Raw genomic sequence first — 22,980 nt, 5'->3', positions numbered from 1 at the left:
TTCTCGATGACGAGCGGACCCATAGACTCCAGCCAGGGTGAAGGGAAGTGTAAATGTTGATAGTCCTTCATAAATTAGAGCTAGGAAAAATCCTGTGATTATTAGTTGGGAAGAAGCCTTCCAACATCAACTATTCATTTTGGATGGGCACAAACTCATCTTTTTTGTTCCTTGTGTAGTATGTATTCATGTATTAATGGAGGTAGCAAATTGTCAAAGCAGATACAAGAGGCCAGTTTACTTTGTCTATTACTTTTTAAATGTCATTTTAATTATGGGACTATGTACAAAATATCCAACTTTTGTTCATCTCACTATGTCAAGATTTTGATAGTGTCATCATTTAAAAGAATTATAGAAGTTTGCATAATAGCTGCTTTTTAATCGGAAGTTGATGTCTTTAGAGTCTGTCTTTAACAGTTCTATTAAATAGCTCTTCTTTCCTCTTTGGGGAGCAGGAAGTATCTTTACGACTTGGGTTGCCAAATGGTTCTGTGAAACACTACAGCATGGACAGTGATGTGAACAGTATCTTATTGATGGCTGATATTGTTCTTTATGGGTCTTTCCATGAGGAGCAAGGTTTCCCACCCTTGCTAATTCGTGCAATGTCCTTCGAAAAACCTATCATTGCACCTGATCTGGCGATCATTAAGAAATATGTGAGTTGCTTCAACAAATGACATCTCTTGATTATATTGTATTATTTCATTATGAATTTACATGAAAAAACTTTTGCCATTACACTGCAGATTGTTGATGGGGTTCATGGGTTGATTTTCCGGGCAAGTAACCTCGAGTCTTTTACTCGATCTTTCTCTCTTCTAGTATCAGGCATGAAGCTGTCAAATTTTGCTAATGTGATCGCTACCTCTGGAAAATTGCTTGCTCGAGACATGTTGTCTTCAAACTGTATCACTGGCTATGTGAAACTTTTAGAGAATGTACTCCAGTTTCCATCAGAATGTTTACTTCCTCGTCCTGTCTCTGACCTTAAACAACAAACTTGGGAATGGTCTTTATTTAGTCGTGAAACTGAACATACGGGAACCGAAGCTGTGATGGATGATTCAAGTGTTTTAGATGCTTTGGAAAGAGAATTTGCTGGGAAGGATCATGTAATGGATAACTCCACGGGGATTGGAACTGACTTTCTTGAACTGGATAGCCTTACTCCGGTGGATTGGGATAACATGAAAGGAATGGAAAACTCTGAAGACTTTGAAAACCGAGAAATGGAAGAGGTGCTGCTTCTGTCCTTTTGTCAGGTAATCTTTTTTCAATCATATTAGATTTATATTGACATGGAATGTCATGTTTTGCTCTTTATAGCTTGAAGAAAGGACTGAAAGAACTTTGGGATCGTGGGATGAGATATACCGTGCAGCCAAGAAATCCGAGAAGATAAAATTTGAAGCAAACGAAAAAGATGAAGGGGAGCTTGAAAGGATTGGTCAATCATTATGTATTTATGAAATATACAGTGGACAAAGCGCATGGCCATTCTTACACCATGGGTCTCTTTACCGGGGGTTAAGTCTGGTGGGATTTCATGACTTGCAGTACTGCTTCTGATGCTTGTTTCTGGTTCTCTAGCAGGTTCTAAGCATTATTAACATACATTTACTTGCCATAAAAAAATATTTACATGAATTTGATTACTTTGGAGTGACCTCTTGCATTTCCTTTTATTTTGTTCTAGTTTGTGTTCCGGAGTCCTCTGGTTTGAGGCATGGAAGTACCATGCCAACATTGTTTGTGCAGAACTTGAGAACCTGCTAATTATTCAGTTTATCCTTTTTTGTTTTCGTAAAGTGTCCAAGTTCATTAAAAAGGCAACAGAATACAAGAAATGGAAACAGTCAACCTTACTATCAAAACAGAGTCCTCCAATTTGAGGCATGGAAGAACCATGTCCCATTATTTGTGCAGGATTTGAGAGCTTGCTAATTATTTAGTTTATCCTATTTGTTTTGGGAAAGTAACCAATTTATGTGTTTTGGAGACATGCATTTTTTGTAGTTAGACATCGGCATTGAATTGATTTTGAAGAAAAGGATCTGAGGAGTATGAGACCTTACAGTATTATTTCTATAATCTTTAGCAACCAGTCTGCTCCATTAGTTATCTTATTAATTCAGAAACATGGTTATAGTTGAAAGGACTAGTTTGCCCTTTTTATACATACAGTATTACAAACATGTGATGTATTTCTGTAATTACACTTAGGTTCCTAAAATTCAAAATTAGTTACATAACTGTGCCTATATTAAAAATATTTATATAAAAGTCATTTATCTTTAATACTCCCTTTCAACATGGAGAATAGATATGAATTATTCCTAGATTACTATGGACATCCTGATGTTACTTAGTGTTTAGTGGCTTAATAAGTATGTAAGCTTGTTGATCTTTGGATTGCAAAAATGGTGTAAAAGATCTGTTTGGCTTGAATCTTTCTTGAATAAAATGGTAATCAACGTCAATATGCTTTATCCTTTAATGGCAAATTGGATTTGTTGAGAGTCAGGGGTATGTTAGTAATTTCTCATGTGGGTAGATTTGTAATTTGTTAGATAAGGGTCCAGATTAAAGTGTTTTAAGAGAGGTGGTTATTGTGTAAATTTTGTGTCTTTTAATACTTATGTTTTAAGTCCTTGAGTGAGTGGCTTTTTTAATCTTTTTGTGAAATCACTTAAGTTAGAAATAAAACCTGCTGGGGATCGACTTTTTCCCCTATCCAGCTGGCTGTATGACAGCACTTCTTCCCTCTTTACTCTTCTTCTTCTCTATATTCTCTCCAATTTCTTTTTTATTTTTTTTCACATGATTATTAATGGAAAATTGCAAAAGCTAGAATTGGAGAAAGTGCATGCAAACCTAGAGCAAGCAACAAATTCTTGTTAATTGTCAAATCACAAGATTAGGTCATTACATCGATCCTTCTCTCAGTTTATTACATAATACAACGAAAAAGACTACGATAACCTCAAATTCTGATGTCTAATAAGTCACCTTAAGTTGAGTGACCTTAGTACCTTTGAATACGCAATTACTTGTAAACTGAAAACACTTGCAATTTTTCTCTTAAACAGGCATCTCTTGACACCCCTCCCTCAAGCTAGAGCATTAATATCATGCATGCCCAGCTTGTTACATAGAATAGTAAACTCCTTTTTCGAGAGAGCCTTAGCAAACAAATCTCCAAACTAGTCAAACGATCTTACATGAGGGGCCATAATCTTCCGTTCCTAACAACATCTTTGATGAAGTAGCAATCAACTTCTATATGCTTGGTCTTCTCTTGGAAAAATAGATTAGTAGTTATAAAAATTGTTTCCAAACTATCATAGAATGTCATTTAGAAAAATGAGCATAGAGTGTCATTTAAAAAAAATTACAATAGAATGTCTCCATGGGTTTCTCAACTAGAAAACCAAATTCCGCATAAGGGTTTTCACCCACATCAGTTCACATGTTGTATGTGTCAAAGCTTGGTAGTCAGCCTTTGTTCTTGATCTAGCTACCACTATTTGCTTCTTGCTCTTCAAAGTAACTAGATTGTCTCTAATAAAAGTACAATATCCAGTAGATGTTCTATCAGGTTTTGATGCAACAACAACATCTGAATTCCCAACTATTATCAAGCTGTTTGTGTGCCACGTGAATCAATCCTTTTTGTTGGAGATCCCTTTTGATACTTCAAAATGCACACTATTGCATCGTAATGCACTTGCCTAGATTCCTTCATTAACCAACTACCCACTCCAACTTCAAAGGATGTACTTGAATGAGTTACAGTTGCATACAATAACTTATCCATAGCTTGTTTTTTAAAGGGGTGACACCAACACTTCTTGCACTAAAGAAGGTATAGCGCAAGAGGACAAGGACAACACAAATGTTTTAAAGGAATCGGATAGGTTATCAGTGGAAACAAATTTTGAAGTAGGATACTTGGTACCTTTTCATGTACAAGTACGAACACCGTTGCGAAGAGTAATAAGGAAATTCAAATCACTTACCTTAGAATCCTTGAACGAGGAAGGCATTAGCATGGTTGGAGGCGGAGGCACCATATAAATATTCTTGGAAGGCATTCGTTGCTTGTATACTTGCAATGGTTTTGGTGAATCTATAACACCTGTACGAATTGGTATAGTACTTGGAACATCCTCCACAGGAAGTGGAGCAACTACCACAATATCCATGTGAAGAGCATCAGACTCAACAGATTGTGGAAAGAAATCGAAGTTTTCAAAAAAGGTAACATCAGCAATACGTTTTCCTAGTGGATGGACAATAGCATTTATATCCTTTTTGAGAATATGAATATCCAAGAAACACACATTTAATAGCTTTACAGGACAATTCCAAAATCTCAAGGGAACAAATTTCCGTGGAAATTGGCAACTTATAGCGGAAATGTCTTACCCCTCTCGCCCCCCGGCCATGGAAACTTGCTCTCCTCCTCCAATGGGACATTTCAAATTAAATTTCGACGGAAGCGCCTTGGGCTGCCCCAGGCCTGCCGAATTTGGAGGGGTCATCCATGACGAAAATGGAAATCTTCTTGTCTCTTTTGCTGGGCCAATGGGCATGTTTGATTCAATCACTGCCGAGCTTTCTGGTTTATATAATGGTTTAAACTTTTTCATCAACGGCTGGTGGGGCCTCTTTGTGTCGAAGGTGATTCAAAAGTCGTCATCAATTGGTGCAATAAGTCTACTAAGCCTCCTTGGCAGTACTGGGATCTATTTGAGGATATCCGTAATTTAATTTCTCATTTGCAATGTAATTGGAATTATAATCCAAGATCCGCTAATCACCTAGCAAATAATCAGGCTAAATTAGGCGTTTCCCTCCAACATCTTGTTGTGGAGGAAGACCTTGTTCTGTAAGGTATTTGTATTTGTAATTTTTCTTTTTTATTTTTTCTAGTAATATATTCACACCTTTTTACTAAAAAAAAACAGCTTTACAGGACAACTTATCAATGGAAGAACCAAGAACATGAATGTAACAAACTAACCCAAATACTCAAGGACAATTGCTTGAAGGCTTTAACCAAAACAACAAGTTGCTTAGTGAAACTTCCCATACAAACAGGAAGTTGATGCGCAATAAAATTTATAATTTCAGCAAGATTGAAATAGGAAAATGCAACTAAGAGAGACTTTCAAATTTAAGACTTTCTATTCTTGGAACTTGAGTCCAAAATAGGAAATGCAGGTATCTTTAAATTCAGTTTTTTTTTTCTTCGTTTTTCTTGTAAACATGAGATATTTGGGGGGGGGGGGGGGGGGGGGTGATCTCTAGTCCTTACATATTTTTTAGCTAGATCTTCCTCCTTGGGATGTGCTGCATATGGGGTCACCCTGACAAACACTTCTTGAATCTTAAGAATAATCCTTTGTTGTCCCATTGATTAGAGTTCGTTATTAGTTGGGCAATGGCCTCCTAATTTTGGTTAGTCATTTTAGGATGAACCTGGACCTGACTTTAGCAATATGGAATAAGAAGCCTATGAGAGACCACTATAACTCCAATTACGTCGCCATGTCCCCAAGCCCATTTGCACCATAATCTCATCAAGGAAAACCCAATTTATTCTATTAAAAGCCATTTCCTTAACCAAATTTGAGAACAAATATTGACTCGTCTGGCTTCACAAAATGAGTACAAAATTAGTTTGAGAGCAAAATTATTTTGAGTACAAAAATTAGTTGATTCACCTTACTCATATTATTGGAGTTTGAATACGAAAAAGACCTTCTAAATAGTCAAAAACAGAAATTAATTAGGAATCTTAAAGCTAATTGACTTTGATTGCTACACAACTTTTATTTCTTTTTATTTGTTTGTTCAAGGTGGCCTTCTTTGCTATCCTATTATATTATGTAAACTTACCTTATATCTGTCACCATTCAAAAAAACTCTCTACCTATGGAAAAAGACTTCTGAAAGAATTCTAATCCTTTAAGATAGATTCATTCATAACTTCAACATCCTTCATGAAAATCTGAATCTGTGTGATCCTGATTACATTTGACTTTATGACCTTTGTTTTGAGAGTTTATCATTGTAATATCTTGTGGGCTTTACAAAATTCATTTCTATAAAAAACAAAAATGCATTCAAATATGTATGTATCAATGCATGTCATATGTTTGTATCAATATTTATATGTATGTGTCAATGCATGTCATTTGTTTGTATCAATATTTATATGATGGAGACGGGAACTAAAACTGTTTACATTTGACGTATTAATTGCTTTAAGCATTCTCTACGCTTTTGTTCTAGCAAAACTTCAAGAAATCATATTCATATATATGCTGAGATTGTGTCAGTATTTTATTTCGGCTAGAAAAAGTTTTTCTGTTTGACTTCCTTGGGATCTTATTTCAGTCCACAAGTGCATGGAGATCTAGATCAGATGATGTAGATGCTGTTTCCCGGCTTCAGCTGTTGACTGACTCATACTATAGGGATCGTCTTTGTGAGATTGGTGGCATGTTTTCAATTGCAAAGATGGTGGATACCATTCACAGGACACCTTGGATTGGGTTTCAGTCATGGCAAGCTGGTGGAAGGAAGGTGCGTTTACCATATTTAAGTTTGGAGGGTAAATATTCCTCACCCTAGCAATCTTATGGTGATCTGATGTCTCAATTTACTCTTATAAGCCAATATGTCCCTGCTTGTAAAGTTAACCATTACTAATACAACAGCCATGAACTGCTAAAACTAAAACTGAGGTAGAAACATAAAAAGAAAATGATATAGACTTTCTGTTGTATTATATTCATAATTTGATTGATAGACAATAAATTAACAGGAAACTTTGGCACAAAGAGAACAAAGTCTAGTGACACAGGAGTGTGTTCAAGCCGACACCACTAACAGGGGAAGAGGAACCATGTGCAAGTATAACAGATTTAGAAGAAGCAGATTGACTCATCCATGTAGATAATGAGGACATACCTGTTGGTCTCAAGATCCCCATTGAGATAATGTTGATGATATCAAACATTTAAGATTGGTGTGCATTAAGTATGCCCTATTGCAAAAAATAAATAAATAAATAAAAAATTATGACCATCAAAAAGAGGAAATTTCTTACAACATATTGGTTCTAGCAGCCAAGGACCATTTGAATGACTCATACAAAAAGGGGACAAACAGCTCGTGTTAAAAAGCAACACTTGTTCACCCAGACAAAAGAGAGAAATGACTCACGAAGAGACCATCCCAGGCAACAAACAAGCAAAGCCCATACAATGGGATAGAGTGAAGCCAACTGTCTGATCAACAAGAGAGAAAACTCTATGTCAAGACCGTTTGCCTAGCCACTCGAATGGCCACCCTAGAAGAGAAAAGAAGAGAAAGAGAAGAAAACAAGATCTGTAAAGAAGACCATCTGATTAGACAGAGATCGTCCTACAGACTAGGAGAGAGAAAAGCTACTGGAATCATCCATTCAGTGACTTTTTCAAATGACCAAGCCAATAAAGTCAAACACCCTGAAGAAAAGAAAGAGGCATCTAGTGAAGAATGTCACCCTGTCCATAGCCATCCAAATGTTGTATTTTAGAATAGTTATGGAATGAGATTGAAGGCTTTGATTCAGCCATAATAGGTCTAAAATTCGTAAGTGACCTATCTATGTAATTAGGCTCCCACAGAAAATATTTTAAGTTTCTCAAACTTTTTAGTCTAGATATTACCTAGATTTACAAAGGACAAAACATCCCTTTCCCAGCTCAATGGTTCAATTTTTTAACATTGGAATCTACTTGATTTCAAATGATTTCACGCCAAACATTATGGTTCTTGACTCCTAAGGTTTCCACAACTATTTCAAAATACAGATACACTTTGAAATCAAATTTGTGATTGGATTTGAATTTTCGAGAAGCAAGCTGTCAAAGAGCTAAGTATTATTGGGCTTAGATTTTGAAATCTTTATTTACTTAGCATCTTTTATGCTAGAATCTTAGCACACATAATTTGAAATCATTTATACATTCTAGCATACTGATTTATTGGAGCTTTTAAAGGGGCTTTTACATAATATTAGAATTGTGACATTGTATTTTTGAACTTGGTCAAATACAAACTTGTGCGCCTGGGCTTTGAAATATTATTTATATTGAGTTGCTTAGTGTGATTTCCCCCGATTTGAAATACCCATCTGACTTTATCAATCTTATATTTTTTAATCTGATTAAATTAGGACATATTGTGCTACTATTACATTGAATAGGTACTTACGATTGGTGTATCTATTCATCAATGCTTGAATTGTGGAATTTGTTTATCTTTGAGTTTGTTATAAAGGGGTGACCTACCATGGGCCTTCCTCTTACTAATTGTCGGCCCCGGATGGGATTTTGGGCCCCGGTCATTGAGTGGCTTGAGCAGTGATACTCAACTTGGAAGGTAGGATGCTCACTAAGGCAGGCAAACTAACTCTTCTCAATTTGTGCCTTGCGGGTATTCCCAACTATTTTCTCTCATTCTTGCCCTACCCAGCCTCCATCAGCCTGTGCATTGACATGATCAAGAGACGGTTCCTGTGGCATGGCACTGGGAATGAGTTTCATTACCATCTTGTCAGTTGGGACGATGTTTGTATGTCGAAGTTCTTGGGATCAGACACACCAAGGAGATGGGATAGGCCTTGCTACTCAAGTGTTTTTGGAAACTAAACTACCCCTTGGGAGCCTCCTGGAAACCAATGGTGGCCTCCAAGATTCGGCATCTTGGTGATAGATGGATCTCTAACGATAGTAGACATCACCTCTCACCTATCTTGAAGGCCATGTTCCATCTATTTTCCACATTCTATGATGCTATTCGGTTCTTTGTTGGGGATGACTCCAGCCTTCATTTTTGGACGGATTGGTGGTCGGGCAATGATTCTCTTGCCTCTTCCTACATGGCTCTTCTTTAGATCACCTCTTGTTGTGACCTCAGTCTCTGATGCATGGGGGAATGGTTCCTGGGACCTCTGCCTGAGACGTGGCCTTACTGATGTGGAGGTCATGTCTGCATGTGACATGATTGATGGTCTTGGTAGTGTTAAGGTCCACCCTCTAGTGATTGACTGACTGATCTGACATCTAAATGATAACGGGTGCTTCTCGGTCTCCTTGGCCCATCATCATCTTATGGGTTAGACTCAGTCTCCTGCCCCCTCACTCGGCTGCCTTTGCTTGGCGGCTCATTGGCTCCTCCCATAGTGAAAGGTTTCCTCTAGAGTACCTGCCGCGACAGGATTCTCATTGCTGACAATCTTATTAGGCGTAGAAACACTGCTCCTGATCCTCTCTGCCCCTTCTGCAGGGTGGAAGCCGAGACTATCAACCACTTTCTCCTCCACTGTGCTTTCTCCTGGCAGGTCTGGACTTCTATGATTGATAGCATGGGCCTCAGTTTTTGCATCCCCCCTGACCTGAGCACTTTGTGCTGCTACTCATCTGGGACTCATCTCCCCAGCCTCGATAAGCTCCTATTAGCTACTTGTGTTGCTTACATCCTTTGGTGCCTCTGGATGAAGAGGAACTCTAGACGGTTTAACCGTGCTTCTCGCTCTACGGTTGAGGTGATTTGCGCTGCTACGGGCCTCATCTCCACCTGGATTCACACTCAGGAAAAATTTGCCTGCCTCTCTTGTGCCCCTTCCCGCACCAACTGGAAGATTATTGCTTAGATGTCCATTCCTTTTACGCCCCACCGTGATGCTGTTTGGAAGCCTTCCCCTACCGGCTATTACAAGCTTAACTTTGACAGCAACACTTTTGGGAATCCGGGGTTGGTTGGCTTTGGTGGGGCGATTTTTGATCCTAGAGGCACGGCTATTATTTATTACTCTGGTCTCCTCGGCGTTGTGGACTCGACCACTGCTGAGCTCTCCACTTATTGTGGAGGGAGACTCCAAAGTTGTCATCGGCTGGTGTTCCACTACCTCTTTCCCCCCGTGGCATCACCGGCAGCTTTTTCTTGATATTATGGACATTGTTTCCACTACCTCTTGTACTTGGTCTCATGTTCTTAGATCAGCCTATTCGGTTGTTGATTCCTGTGCTAAATTGGGTCCCTCCCCGCAATCTCTTGTTGTAAGGGGAGGCCTCCCTTGATGTATGCCCTTGCTTTGTTTCGTAATAAAATCATCACCGTTTCAAAAAAAAAGGGGTGACCTACTAAGCAAATAACCCTTGCAAGCATTGGCCACGCCTTGTGTAGGCAAGATTGTTCCTCATCTCAAGTTGATTGAGAGAAAGATTGTGTGGCTAAGGAGAAAAGGATGTGAAGCCTTGTTTACTGCAATGCGAGCCATAAGTCCTTGTCTTTTACTTTGTGGGTCTAGGCCAGTGTGCCTAGTGAGTTGCTGCATATCCCCTTGTAGGTCTAGGCTTGTGTTACCTAGTTAGCTGTTGGAAAATCCTTTTGTAGATCTAGTCTATGTGCTTTGTTTACTATTGTAAATCTATGTGAGAGTGCACTTATATAAGTTGGTTATTATCGTCAATTTTGTAGCATAAGTCTCTATATATGCAGCATTATTATTGGCTTTAGAGGCAATTTCTTGTAAGTTTAATTAGCAAATTACACAATTAATTAACTCTGAGGTGTAAATACCTTGGAAAATTAATTATAAAATAATTTTGCACATTGAATTATTAAATATTGTGAACACACATAAGATTGTGAGGAAGGCCCTCCTAGCTAGGTTTGTTTGTACTCTTCACTTTCCTTAATAGTTTATACACCTCATTTAAAAAAAGAAAAAGATTATGAACACACATAAGTTAATTAAAAGGAGTAAAGAATTCGCAAAAAATCCAACAAAACCCATTCACCCCTCCTTATAGATTTGCTCCTGATTGGATCTAACATACTTAACATGTGCATAGACACACCTAAATAAATCACCCACATGGTACTAGTGATCACATGAAGCTAGCCTTATCGTTTTGTGGCTGAAGACTCGATCCGATGTGTGGATGTGAAAGTTGAAGTCAGTTGATCCAATCATTATATCGACATTTGGAGTTCATCTAGGGTCCCTTAAACAATGTTTGATTCACGGATAATCAGTACTTCACCAATTTATAGTACACTTGAATTTGCTTACAGAGGTTTCCCTAACTTATTCCAACACTTGTTGAAAAAGTGGTTGCATCGCCTATAATAAGCACGTCTTCTATCATCATGATTAACGTTATGCCCACTACATTGGCCAGCACTTTCTTGCCCACAGCCTCTACCACCTCATGCACATTCTCATGGTGTCTCGAACAGACTAGGTGCTAAATCGATGTTCAAAGCCATAGCCTTTGCTCCTTTTGTTGCTTTAACTCCTTTAGTTGTCACTGCACTCTTTGCATGCAAACTTTGCTGAACGCTTTTCCAAATTTTAAAATCATTATCTAGAAGCAAGTGTGCGTGATAGCATCATATCAGGCCCAAGTCAATCAAGGAATCATGCCTCTTGAATCTAACCTTTTTTTCCTTTCAAAATTCATCCGTGTTGGTAGTGAATTGATGAAGACACTAATTTCTTGTAGAACTCCGCCCATCTCAATGAAATATTTTGTGACAGTGCGATCACCAAGACTCATATTGCAATACTTAGCATACAACTCTTAAACTCTTAACTAATTTCTCTTCTGAGCATTAGTGGACTCAATGGACTTCAAATCTCCTTTGCAATCTCACAACTCATGAGTTGATTGCTCATGTGAGGTTCCATACTATTGACCTACTAAGTCATAACTTAGCTATCCTCAACCTCCCAATATTCTATCATTGGGTCAGGAGGATCATCTTAAAGATGCTTGGCCTTCCTTTAGGCCTTAAGCAACATTCTAACAGACCTTGACCAATTTAAATAATTCAGTGCATTGAATTAGATTGAGGTGATTTTAATGGAATTTGAGTCCTTGGAGACAAAATTATCAGAAGAGCTTAAAAGGGTAACAACCTCCCCGGAATCAGCTATAAGACACCACAAAGCTCATTAGCAACAACCACAAACTCAATCTCAGTGAATTGAGGACTACCACAACACACACAGAGGTTTGGGAGAGTCTTGCAAGCACATGACTAGGAAGGATCCACAAACAACCCTCTAGAGGCATAAAAACTTATCAGACTATTCAATTGGTAGCACCAACCATCAATCCTAAGACGGCTGACCGGATGATTTGGCTCCTTGAAGATAGGGAGCGATTCTCGGTCTCCTCGGCCTACCGTCATCTTATGGGATGGACCCGGCCTCCCGCCCCACATTCGGCTGCTCTTGCCTGGCGCCTCTCGGCCCAGCCCAAGGTGAAGTTTTTCGTTTGGAGTGCTTGCAGCAATAAAATCCTTACTACAGACAACCTTATTAGGCGTGACAACACCACTCCCAATCCTCTCTTCCCCTTCTATGGGATGACGACTGAATTGTGAATCACCTCCTCTTCCACTGGGACTTCGCCTGGAAGGTCTGGACCTACATGATTGACAACATGAGACTCAACTTCTGCATCCCGCTTGACCTTAGCACCATGTGTTGTTTCTCTTCTGGAACCCGCCTGCCCAGCCTGGGCAAGCTTCTGTTGGCTGCCTGCATTGCTTTCTTTCCTTGGTGCCTCTTGAAGGAAATGAACTCCAGACGGTTTGACTGTACTTTGGGCTTTGCTGCTAAGGCTTCCTTCACCACCACTGGGCTCATATCTACCTGGATCTGCACCACTTGGGCTCATATCTACCACCACCAATTGGAAGATTATCACTCAGATGTCTGTCCCCACTGCCCCCCGCCGAGTTTCTGTTTGGAAGCCTTCTCCCTTTGGATATTATAAGCTAAACTTTGATGGTAGCGCCTTTGGGAACCCATGTTTGGCTGGGTTTGGTGGGGTGATTTTTTATCTAGAGGGCATTGCCATCCTCTCTTACTTTGGCCCTCTCGGAATTGCTAACTCGGCCACTGCTGAGCTCTCTGATCTCCTTCACGGCTCGCGAATTTTTCAGAACCTCTTCAGTGGTCCCCTTATCATAGAGGGAGACTCCAAGATTGTCATTGGATGGTGCTACACCTCATCCTCCCCCCCATGGCGTCATTGGTAGATTTTTCTTGATATTTTGGATATCGTATGTACCATTTCTTGTACTTGGTCTTATGTACTTAGATCAGCCAATTCGGCTGCTGATTTGTGCGCTAAATTATACCCCCCCTTCAATCTCTTGTTGTTAGGGGAGGTCTCCCTTGATGTATATTCTCTTTCTTTGAAATAAAATTATCAAATTTTTTTTAAAAAAAAAAGAGTTTCTAAAACGATTTGTTTATTATGTAAATTTTGTGGGTTTAGAAGGTTGTTTTACGTTCTCATGTTTAAGTCCTTTAGTTTAGGGCTTTCTAGTCATTTTATATAGACACTTAAGTGATTAATAAACAAGGTGGGGGGGGGGGGGGGGTGGGGTTCGACTTTCTCCCCATCCAGCAGGCTGTATGACAGCCCTTTCTCCCCTCTTCTACTTCTTTTCTCTCTTTTCTCTTCAGTTTCTCTTCTATCTTACTATCTTACATGGTATTAGAGGTCAATCCATAAATTCAAGCATGAAGTCGAATTTCTCTCCTCCTAAAGTTGTGCAAGTTCATCCAAGACAGGATTTCTCAATTATCTTCTACTGATTGAACTCAAAGGTCAGTCTTTTATTCTTTTTATTACCTTAATCTAAGGGTTAATAGCTTTGTGCTGGTATCTGAAGCAGTTATGGTGTGCTGTTGTGATCTTATAAGGATTTTATAAAGTTTGGAAGTGCCAGCTGGAGACTTTTCTCCCTGCGTTACCTAGTCTGGAATAGGTTTGCCTGTGCAGACTTCACAAAGCTCCTTAGTGGATGTGATTTCACTCTCAATCTCTGAAATTGTTATAACAAGAAGTTATTGGGTATCAAAAAGGTTTTTTTGTAAACCCTAATTCAGTTTTTCAAAGTGTGGGGCCCACAAGTATCTGCATTTACCTATTCTTGAATATGAATGTGTTTATCATAATGTGTTTGTGAGTTGTTTCTGGCTTCGTATTATTGTTGTTGTTATATTTGTAAGTAGGAATTATTATGGCAGATCCTAGAGAGGTTATTACTCCCACTGAAACACTGAAGCTGCAGAAAACAAAGATTATGTTCTTATTGCTTCTAAACTTAAATGAGGCTAACTACTTGAATTGGTCTCAAGCAATCCAGAAATTTCTGATTGAAAGAAGGAAAGCTAAATATATAATGGAGGATCCTCCTGCAAAGGAAGTTAAATTCTATGCAACCTCATGTTAGTAATCAAGTTATTACTTGTGCACTGTAAAGGATATGTGGAAGACTCTTTTGAGTCTATTTTTTTTTAGGAAAGTAGCTTGTTTTGTGTTTATGAACGGTCTGTAAAGTTTTTCACTATGAACGGGGGTGACAAGACTGATACAAAATATTTTACTGCGATGTGTGGGGTACTACAGGAGGTAGCAGTACTTCATCTTTTTACTATAGGTTCTATGAAATTACGTGAGAAGGAAGGTCAAATACAAGTACCCAAGTTTTGAATGGGTTAGGACCTGAATATGAGGCCCTACGAGCACAAATGTTAGCAGATGATGGTATTCCTTCTAAGAGAAAAGCTTATAACCAAGTGATTAGAGCTGAAAGTTTAGTTGTGTCTAAAATTAATAGGGACATTAAAGCTTTAGATGCTGCAACTCTTAACCTGTCTTCTACTCCCAATCAATCTAAGATAGCTAGGGGAAGAGGGGGAGGCAAAGGACAAGGACGTGATGATGGAGGAAGAGGTCATGAACGAGGTGATAGAAAATGTTTAGTCAAACCATTATTTTGATAAATGTTGGGATAAGTTCGGAAAACCAGCATGGGCCAACACATCTGTACCTGAAGGCGCCAACAATACACAAGAATCTGCCAGTAATTTTCATGATGGAATCCAGCAACTCCATTGATTGAGCCAACTCACAGTTGCTCCTGTGTCTGCTCCTAAATGGCTACAACATCATCCACAGCCAATGCTACTCTAGCTACACCAGGTATGTCTGCAATACATGTGTCATCTCAGCCGTCCTGGGTCATTGATTCTGCTGTGTCAACCCATATGTCTGGCATGTCCTCTTTATTAAAAAATTTGTCCCCTCATATAAGTCAGTGCAATTAGTAGATGGATCTTCTTCAATTTTTACAAGTGGAGCAGCTCATCCCACACGCAGTTTACCACTATCTTTAGTGTTATATGTTTCTAAATTCCCAGTCAATTTGTTGTTTATGAATCTACTTACTAAACCATTAAATTGTTTCGTTAGATTTTTTCCATCTTACTATGTGCTTCAAGTTTTACAAATGAGGAAGATGATTGGTTCTGGACATGAAAAAAGAGGCCTCTACCATCTTGATGTTGTTCAAGCTAGTCCACAGAATGCATTTGGAGCCACTACTGTGACACGTTATTTGTGGCATCTACATTTGGGACATCCATATCCACCAAAGTTATGTTCGTTTCTTCCTACTTTGCCTTCAAATTTATTTCAATGTTGATCATGTCAACTTGGGAAGCACCATCGAAGTTCGTTTCCTTTTGAGTAGCAACCATAATCAAGTTTCTTTTGAGTTAGTGCATTCAAATATCTTGAGTCCTTGTAGGACTTCCAATTTGTTTGGTTGTCACTACTTTTTAACTTTCATAGTTGAATGTAGCAAAGTTACCTGGGCGTATCTCCTTCAGGAGAAATCAAAAGTGTTGGATGTACTTGTTCAGTTCTTTAATGGGTTCAAAACTCAATTGGTGCTTCAATTTGTATTTTGGGACTAGGTGGAAATTTTGGATGAGATGTTGTATTTCAACTACATCATATTCTGTCTTTATTAACGGAAGGCCGTGCGGTTTTTTCAATGCAACAAGGGGAATCAGACAAGGTGACCCTTTGTCTCCTTTTCGTTTTACTCTCATCGGGGAGCACCTTGCTTTTATGGTCTGATTTGGTAAATGCTCAGGTTGGCTCAATCCTATCTCTGAAAACCCGAACCTAGATATCCCGATCTTGCAGTACGCTGATGATACTATTCTTTTTGGAGAAGGTACTATGAGTCATATTTCCCACATGAAAGCCTTGCTCAACCTTTTCGAATTGTCTTTTGATCAAAAGGTAAGTTTGGCTAAATCTTCTATAATTGGTTTTAACATTGACCCCTTGGTTAGCAGATAATTAGGCTAAACAAGGCGTTTCCCTCCAACAACTTGTTGTGGGGGAAGGCCTTCTTTAGCAAGGTATGTATACTTTCTTCTCTTTGCAATATATATTCACACCTTATTTCAAAAAAATATTGACCCCCTTGGTATTAAATTCTATGGCAAGCTTTTTGGGGTGTAAAATTGCTTCCCTCCCCGGCACATATTTGGGTCTTCCTCTGACCCCCGTTCTACCCACGAAAAGCACCTAGCACCCCTTGTAAAGTTGCTTCCCTCCTTCAGCCTATCACTTCTTGCTCTCTCTCCACTCAACTCAACCAAGCCATCTAGTAGCTTTTGCATGGTCCTTACACGTTCTCCCTCACGCAAAGTTTTTTTTTGGACTGCGTGCCAAAACAAAATTTTGACTTCGGTCTCGTTAATTCGCCGTGGAAATAGTGTTTGGGACCCTTTATGCCCTTATTGCTGTTCCACCCCTGAAACCGTTGATCACATTCTTTTACATTACAAGTTTGCCCACTTGGTTTGGACTGAACTCATAAACAAAATTGGGTTGCAATATTGCCCATCTCAATCACTATCATCCACAATACTCACTGTTACTAGTGCTCATCTTCCTAAGCTTGGCAAAATACTAATCTAGTGCTGCATGGGTCACATTGTTTGGGGTCTATGGAAAGAGAGAAACAACTGAAAATTTAATAGAAAATCTCTTCCCAGAAATATTTTGTGCAATAGAGTCATTGACCAAGTGCCCTCCTGGGTACTGATGCGGAAGGAATTCCAGAACTTGAAAGGATCAAATTTGTGTGGTAATTGGCGACTCATTGCGGAAATGTCACATCCATCGCGCCCTCCAGTAATGGAAATTTGGTCTCCACCTCCAATTAGACACTTCAAATTAAACTTTGACGGAAGTGCGTTTGGTTGCCCCGGGCCGGCTGGATTTGGTGGAGTCATTCATGAAGAGAAAGAGAATCTGCTTTTATCATATGCTGGACCGATTGGTATATCTTATTCAACCACTACTGAGCTCTTTGGGCTGTATAATGGTTTAAAACTCTTCAAGCAAAAACTGGTGGGCCCTCTGTGTTGAAGGAGATTCAAAAGTTGTTATCAATTGGTGTATCAATTCTTCAAAACCTCTTTGGCGGCATTGGGAATTATTTGAGGATATCTGTACTTTAATTTCCCAAATGTTTTGTAAATGGAAATTTATTACTAGATCTGCTAATCACTTAGCAGATAATTAGCAAAATTAGGCGTTTCCCTCCAACAACTTGTTGTGGAGGAAGGCCTTCTTTAATCAGTTATGTGTACTTTCTTCTGCTTGCAATATATTCACACCTTATTTAAAAAAAAAGAATGGTCTTGAGTTTATGAACAAAAGGAATTCTTTAGTCTCCTCTTCTCATGGGATTATTCATCAGTCATTGTGTGCATAACACTCCACAAAAAATGGGGTTGCAAAAAGAAAGAGTTGCATTTGTTGGAAGTGGCACATACCCTTTTGTTTCAAATGAAAGTCCCAAAATTGTATTGGGGAGATGCAATTCTGACATCTTGTTACTTAATCAGTAGGATGTTATCTTCAATTTTGAGAAGAAAATTTCCTTTGCAAGTGTTCAAGGTAGAATGTTCTTTACTTGATGTCACACCTAAGTTGTTTGGTTTACTTTGTTTAATTCATTCAGCTAGTCCTCAAATTGACAAATTATCCCCTCGAGCTATAGAATGTATTTTTCTAGGTTATCCTCATACTCAAAAGAGCTATAAATGTTATGATCCTGTTAACAAGTGAACATATATTTCAGAAAATGTAACAAGTTTTGAGTCTACACTATTCTTCATGCCACACTTGAGTCTTTGTTTAATTCTATTGTGTCTATTTAGTCTCCTCTTCCTTTTCCTGCTACGGAAGTCCCACCATACCTTCTACTTCTATTCAACAAAAACCTATGCAGGTTTATCAACGAAGAAAGGTGCACAAGCTGCAATCCAAGCATAAAATACAACCTCAAGCTTGTGATATGGCTCTCTTTGACATGGTTGAATCATCTTCCTCCATGCCTATAAATCCTATCTTTGATGATTTGCATTTTCCTATTGTCATAAGAAAAGGTATCCGTTATCCTATTTCCAAGGGATTGAAGTTACTATTCAAGCGAAAAAAGGTTTTACCCCTCCAACATCTTGTTGTGAAGGAAATGTCTTTTTAGTTTCAAGGTTTGTAATTTTTCTTATTAAATACATTTACAACTCTTCTCAAAAAAAGTATGATTCATTCCATAGTGTCTCTCCTTCATTTAAGTCTTTTGTTAGTTCATTGTCCAGTATTTCTATTCCTGCCAAAGTGTAGGATGCCTTATATTTGACTAAGTGGAAGAAAGCTATAGATGATGAAATGACTGCATTACATAAAAAGTTTTGGACCTTGGCCTTTATTTGAGTTTGATATCAAAATGTGTTTCTCTATGATGATATGCAAGAAGAAGTTTATATGAAGCAACCTCCTAGATATGTTGCTTGTTGGGGGGATGAGAAGATATAGGCTTAAAGTAGAGTCCAAGAGCCTGGTTTGACAAATTCACCAAAGTTATCACCACATCTGGGTTTGTTTGGAGCCATTGTGATCATTCGTTTTTTGTTTTGCATCAGGTATTTGGAAGTGTAGAGTTTGTGGTGTATGTTGAAGATGTTGTATTGTTTGGAAGTGATACCAAGGGGATTGAAGCAATGAGAGATTATCTAAATAGACACTTCCAAACTAAGGATCTCGCATCTCAAAAATATTTTCTAGGGATTGAAGTTACTAGGATCTGCATAAAGAATCTTACCTTATATGAAGGGAGCTCCAAGAAAAGGCTTACTGTATACTCCGCATGATCATCTCAGAGTTGAGGGTTACTTGAACATAGATTATGTTGTTTCTAAACTTGATAGGAAGTTCACCACTGGTTATTGTGTATTTGTTGGAGGGAATCTTGTTGTTGGAAGATTAAAAAACAAAATGTTGTGGCACGTTCTAGTGTCAAGGCAGAAGTCCGGTCAATGACTCGTATTGTTAGTGAGCTCACGTGGATTAAATCTGTGCTAAAAGAGTTAAAACTTACTTCAAAGGACCCTATGGTACTTAAATGTAACAATCAACAACCATATTTATTGCAAGCAACCCAATGTTCCATGAGAGAACAAAACATTTTGAAGTTTATTTATGCTTTGTAAGGCATGCAATGATAAGTGGTAAGGTAGTTACACCCCATATGTCAGGATTACAAAACAAGCTTAAATTCATTCAAGTTTCTTTGATGTTTGATCTACATCCAATCTATTCATGGTCCTAATTATGTTTTTACATTACGATAAGTGGATTTGTTAAGAATAGTCTCAAAAGATTAGAAAGATTTTGCGTTCATTAATTGGGAAGTTGCATCCTAGTGTGACTAATCATTTTAAGGTGGACTATTAACTTAACTTTAAAATGGCACTAGAGCATGTATCTTTATGAGGGCCTTTATCTAAAATTATTTTTGTCTAGGAGCTTACAAACAATGCCCACGCATGGGGTGAATTTTTAAGAATAGTCCCTAGATTAGAAAGATGTTGTGCTTCGTAAAAATGTGAGCTTTAAGGAGAAAAGGTGAGGAAAACAGAGAAAAAATAGAGAGGAGAAGGAACAATGAGTGGAGCAAAAATTGAGCCCCCTTTCTGTTCAATATCACTTAAGTGAAAACCTACAAAGTTACAAAAATGCCCTTAGGTTATACCCTCATAACTCATTGAATACTACTCAGAATTCTATCAAACTTGAAACTTATACTTCTAACATGACACCTAGCTTAAAGTTATCTTACAAGGTGCATAGTAGACTGGTAAAAGACCAAAATACCCTTAGTTGGATTCTAACATTCCCCATCAAGCAAGAGCATGTGTTGAGAAACCCGAGCTTGTTACGAAAAAACCCAAACTCTTTCTTACCCAGGGCTTTGGTGAATATATCACTAATCTGATTAGCAAATCAAACATAAGGAGAAACCCACTGCTCCACTCATCATTACATCATAAATGAAGTGACAGTCAACTTCTACATGTTTTGATCGTTCATGGAATATAGGGTTGCTAGCAAATCAAACATAAGGAGAAACCATTGCTCCAATCATCACTACGTCATAAATGAAGTGACAGTCAACTTCTACATGTTTTGATCATTGATGGAATACTGGGTTGCTAGCAATGAAAGTTTTAGCCTAATTATTATAGTGCATAGTCATGGTCTGTTTATTTGGAAAACTCAACTCTTGTAGCATGGATTTGACCTGTATAAGTTCACTGACTGTATGAATCATTGCTCTGTATCTGGCTTCTGCTAGAGCAGACCACCACATTCTATTTCTTACTCTTCCAGCTAACTAAGCTTCCACCAACAAAAACATAATAACTAGTAGTACATTTTTTATCCAGTTTTTATTTCACATGATTTATGTATGAATATGCCTCAATCTTCAAGTGACCATGAGGTTCATACATCTAACCTTTTCCTAGTGCTCCCTTCAAGTTACTGTAATTTTCTATGAGCTATCTATAGATGAACCTTATGAAGACACTCATTAGATTGGGTAACCATCCTTACAGTAAATGATATATCTTGATGCGTACAGTAACATAAATAAGTTTACCTACCAGCCTTCTATACATGGCCTTATCCCTAAGTTCTGCACCACCATCTCCATGGAGATTGTGATTCACTTCCATAGGAGTCTTTGTAGGTTTTGCCCCTAATAACTTACATTCTTGCAGCATATCTTTCACATATTTCTATTGTGTCAACACTACTCCTATTTTACTTCTAGCTACCTCAATCACCAAAAAGTACTTTAGTGACCCTAAGTCTTTAGTTTCGAAGTGTCTAACAAGATGTCCTTTCACCTCTTCCATCCATTGCTTATCACTTCCAGATAATACTATATCTTCCACATAGACAAGTCGCACTATAATACCAGTATGTTTGTTCAAAACAAATAACTATTTAGACACCATTTTAGATCACAGTGATTTTAAAAAAAGCTTAATTACATTATTGTTTTGTTGAACTTATCAAATCATGCTTTGGGACTCTGATTGATACTATAAATTGCCTTGTTCAACTTACATACCTTTCCAGTCTCCTCCTAAGCAACGTACCCAAGAGGTTATTCTACATAGATCTCCTCATCCAAGCCTCCATATAAGAATGCGGTTTTTATATCCAATTGAAATAAATGCTATAGGAGAGAAGGTCTCAAAAACATTTATACCAATGCATCCATGATAAGAAACAACATGTACTTAATACATGGGAAGTGGCCTGCTAACTGTGGTTATTCATTTTGGTATGGACCTTGATCTAGCTTTAATTTTGTAATAGAGCAAATACTCATATGTGGGCTTTCACCTAAATCTTTCACATGTAGCAGCCATAAAGAGGGCCCACTCATGAGGGAGAGTTTTAAGAATAAACCCACATATATCCATAATAAGAAAAATCATGTGCTGATTACTTGGGAAATAAATTTTGTAACTTCAACTAATCGTTTTAAGATGGACCTTGACCCGGTTTTAACTTTTTCATTAATTATAGAACTTTTGTGTTTGTACGTAGTACACTTTTTTTTTAAATCTTTGAGAAAAGTGAGAATTGTCTTAAGAGAAAGAATGTACAAGGTAGAAAGCAGGATTATAAGAACCACAAATGTGCAAATTTAGCCAAAAAGGGCCAAAACCATTGAACATCAAAAAGAAAAATGGTACACTTTATTGTTCTCTTTTTCGTTTTTAGATTTTTTTTGGCTGAAATCCATGCCGAAATGTGATATAACTGCTTGATGCAGATCTCTCTGTCTGGTAAAGCTGAACATGTATTGGAGAGTACTATTCAGGCTGAAACTAAAGGGGACGTAATCTATTATTGGGTACGGTCAGATATTGACCCAGGAACTGGACAAAATGCTAATCTTGATTTCTGGTCCTTGTGCGACATCTTAAATGCTGGACATTGCAGGTCTATGTTGTTTCATTTGAGCCATTAGAGACCAATTTATTTAGTTCTACAGATTTGTTGATATGGCTTAATCTAATTTGTAAATGGTTGCAGAGAAATTTTTGAGAAGGGCTTCCGACATATGTACAATTTACCACCAGAAATAGAAGCCCTTCCTCCTATGCCTAATGATGGTGGTTACTGGTCTACTCTGCACAGCTGGGCAATGCCAACCCCATCCTTCCTCGAATTTGTGATGTTTTCAAGGTAGTAATTTGGATGTTCTCAATAAATCTTTTCCCATGGTCTTTTATTGATAAAGGTTCCTGCCAAATTGCACAGAATGTTTGTTGATGCCATTGACACCTTACATCATAACTTTAGCAACAGCAATCGGTGTCTGCTTGGATCCTCAAAACAGGAGGTAAGCTATCTGGTTTAAGGTTTATCATTCCTTCTTTTTGTCTGAAGACTCAGACATCTGGTAGATCGTTATGGTCCAATCTCTTTGATGAACCTGATCATAGTGAGCGGGATTCAGGTGCAAATCTGTTGGCAATATCTTAAAATTTAGGACAGCCTCTAACAGTTTGTTACCAATTCTTGTTTTGGGACCTACTTGTAACTTAATATTCCATTCTTGACTAGTTTGCTTAATGTATCTTCAGGGTTTGAAAAAAAAGTTGGGCCCTATATTTGCGTTGCTACCTGTAAGCTCAGGATCCCAGGC

General features: G+C 38.2%; 1 protein-coding gene across 1 annotated transcript in view; it reads left to right on the top strand.

Moving 5' to 3' along the window:
• The window catches only part of LOC137944366 (uncharacterized), a 72,905-nt gene that overhangs the window by 48,539 nt on the left and 1,386 nt on the right, over nt 1-22,980 (top strand). Inside the window, exons 7-13 of the mRNA XM_068790027.1 lie at nt 459-662; nt 753-1,244; nt 1,333-1,542; nt 6,412-6,600; nt 22,102-22,271; nt 22,365-22,517; nt 22,593-22,674. Coding sequence (XP_068646128.1) covers nt 459-662; nt 753-1,244; nt 1,333-1,542; nt 6,412-6,600; nt 22,102-22,271; nt 22,365-22,517; nt 22,593-22,674 — 1,500 coding nt within the window. The remainder of the gene's footprint in view (nt 1-458; nt 663-752; nt 1,245-1,332; nt 1,543-6,411; nt 6,601-22,101; nt 22,272-22,364; nt 22,518-22,592; nt 22,675-22,980) is intronic.

The sequence above is a fragment of the Aristolochia californica genome, unplaced genomic scaffold, assembly GCF_029961685.1.
Source record: "Aristolochia californica isolate CCGP_79_NKW_82.1479 unplaced genomic scaffold, dmAriCali1.0.hap1 SCAF_11, whole genome shotgun sequence".
NCBI lineage: Eukaryota > Viridiplantae > Streptophyta > Magnoliopsida > Piperales > Aristolochiaceae > Aristolochia > Aristolochia californica.
Note: the sequence above shows the minus strand (reverse complement) of the source record. Positions and strands in the feature narration are given on the sequence as shown.